This window comes from Populus euphratica, unplaced genomic scaffold (assembly GCF_000495115.2).
Source record: "Populus euphratica unplaced genomic scaffold, PopEup_1.0 scaffold1278.1, whole genome shotgun sequence".
In the NCBI taxonomy this organism is placed as follows: domain Eukaryota; kingdom Viridiplantae; phylum Streptophyta; class Magnoliopsida; order Malpighiales; family Salicaceae; genus Populus; species Populus euphratica.
Window position 1 is genome coordinate 26441 of NW_011501132.1, and position 1823 is coordinate 28263.

The following is a 1823-nucleotide window of genomic DNA, read 5'->3' on the forward strand; positions in this document are numbered from 1 at the left end:
TGCGATATTTTTTTTCTAAGTTTGGCCATCTCTTTGTCCTTTCAATTTCAGTTCTTAAATTCATCAATCAATCCTTTTATTTATATGATAGGCCTGCATTTAAAATGAACATTTATCTCAAATTAAAGATATATTATATTATTAGATATGTTATTATAAAACATGCTTTAGTTAAGGAGTTATTGATACTTCAAGTGCAAAATAATAACAAAAAACCTTGATAAAAATGCACTTTTAAGTACTAATCATAAATCCTCAAACAACTCTAAATATTTTGGATTTTAGGGGATTTAAATAATTTTATTTTATTGTTTGGTATTGATTAGTACTTAAAAATATATTTTTATTAAGGTTTTATATCATAATTTTGCACTTGAAGTATCAATAACTCATTAACTTAAACATGGTTTATGATAACAAGTTTGATAATATAATAGCTTTAATTTATGGTAAATGCTCATTTTAAAAGCAAGCATATCTCACAATTCAAAGGATTGATTGATGTGATTAATTATTGAAATTGAGAAGACAAAGAGAGAGCAAAGCTTGGAGAATAAATGTTGGTTTTATGCCTGTTCATGGTGCAGTTCGGTTCGATTTAAGCCACAAAAACCAATCAAACCGAGTTACTTATATTTTTTTAAAATTCAAACCGAATTGAATCAAATTTTAGTTCAAACCGAACCAAATCGAATTTCGTTTCAGTTAAATTTAGTTTTTTGGCTTAAAAACTAGGATACCTAATCATGGATGTGGTAATGGAATAACATGCTTTCATGAACAGAGAATCCAAGGCTTTGGAAGTTTCCCTCTCCATATGCTTCCTTTTTCCCTTTAGTTTCCCTTTCCTTTATCTTCCCTCTCGGTACCATTTGGCTTTTCATCATCCGTCTCTTTGCTCAATAATGGCTTCTTTTTTAAATGGCTCCTTTTGATTTACTTGTAGTTGATATAGTACAATCCATGTCCTGAAGATGGAAGCACTGTCAAATATGAGGAGTAATGTCAAAGATGGATAAACTTTACTTGCCGTCTTTTCTCTAATGGAGAAGCCCTCTCTAATAACATGTTTGCTTTTATCTATCTTCCAGTCCATAGGGATTAAGGATCTCCCAAAAACCTCAGGATCGCTTGCTCAATCAAGGTAATTTGAGAAGTGCCTAAGGCTATGAACCAGCCAATTCTACTGAGTCAGGTTTCTGTTGTAAGTGAAGAGAGAAGCCAAAGGTTTTTGTTCGGCTGCAAGTTACTAGATGGATGTGGAGATGTGAGTTATTGATTTACTGTTTGGCTAGAGAAGAGACAGATATAAGGGGTAGAGACATAGAGTGGATGAAAATTGAAAGGGAAAGGAAGAAGGTGATAAATCGTATAAATCGTCTCTGTTGTGGGCGACGGTTTTTCATGTAATGTTATCAATTAGGGTTAGGTTTACTGTATTATTTATAGGTTATTATTAACTTTATTTTATGGGTGGATCGATTTGGTTCACTGGTTTTAGTGGTAAAACCAAAACCTAACTGAATCGGCAAACTTTTATGGTTTTAAAAATTAGTTTAATCTGTTTTCCATCTTAGTTTAGTTTTCTTGGTTTTTTTGATTTTTTTGAACACCCTGATTAATACTTAAAAGTGTATTTTTATTAAGGTTTTATATCATCATTTTGCACTTGAAGTATCAATAATTTCTTAACTAAAGCATGTTTTATAATAACGTATCTAATAATATAAGATACCTTTAATTTTTGGTAAATGTTCATTTTAAATGCAGGCCTATCATATAAATGAAATGATTGATTGATGATTTTAAGAACTGAAATTGAA

The 1823-nt window shown here is 30.6% G+C and overlaps 1 protein-coding gene across 1 annotated transcript in view; it reads left to right on the plus strand.

The window, feature by feature from the left end:
• The window catches only part of LOC105117290 (uncharacterized protein C57A7.06-like), a 10027-nt gene extending 8617 nt beyond the window's left edge, over positions 1 to 1410 (plus strand). The window contains exon 5 of the mRNA XM_011014904.1: positions 1296 to 1410. Within this exon, the coding sequence (XP_011013206.1) occupies positions 1296 to 1410 (115 nt within the window). The remainder of the gene's footprint in view (positions 1 to 1295) is intronic.
• The last annotated feature ends 413 nt before the right edge of the window (positions 1411 to 1823 follow it).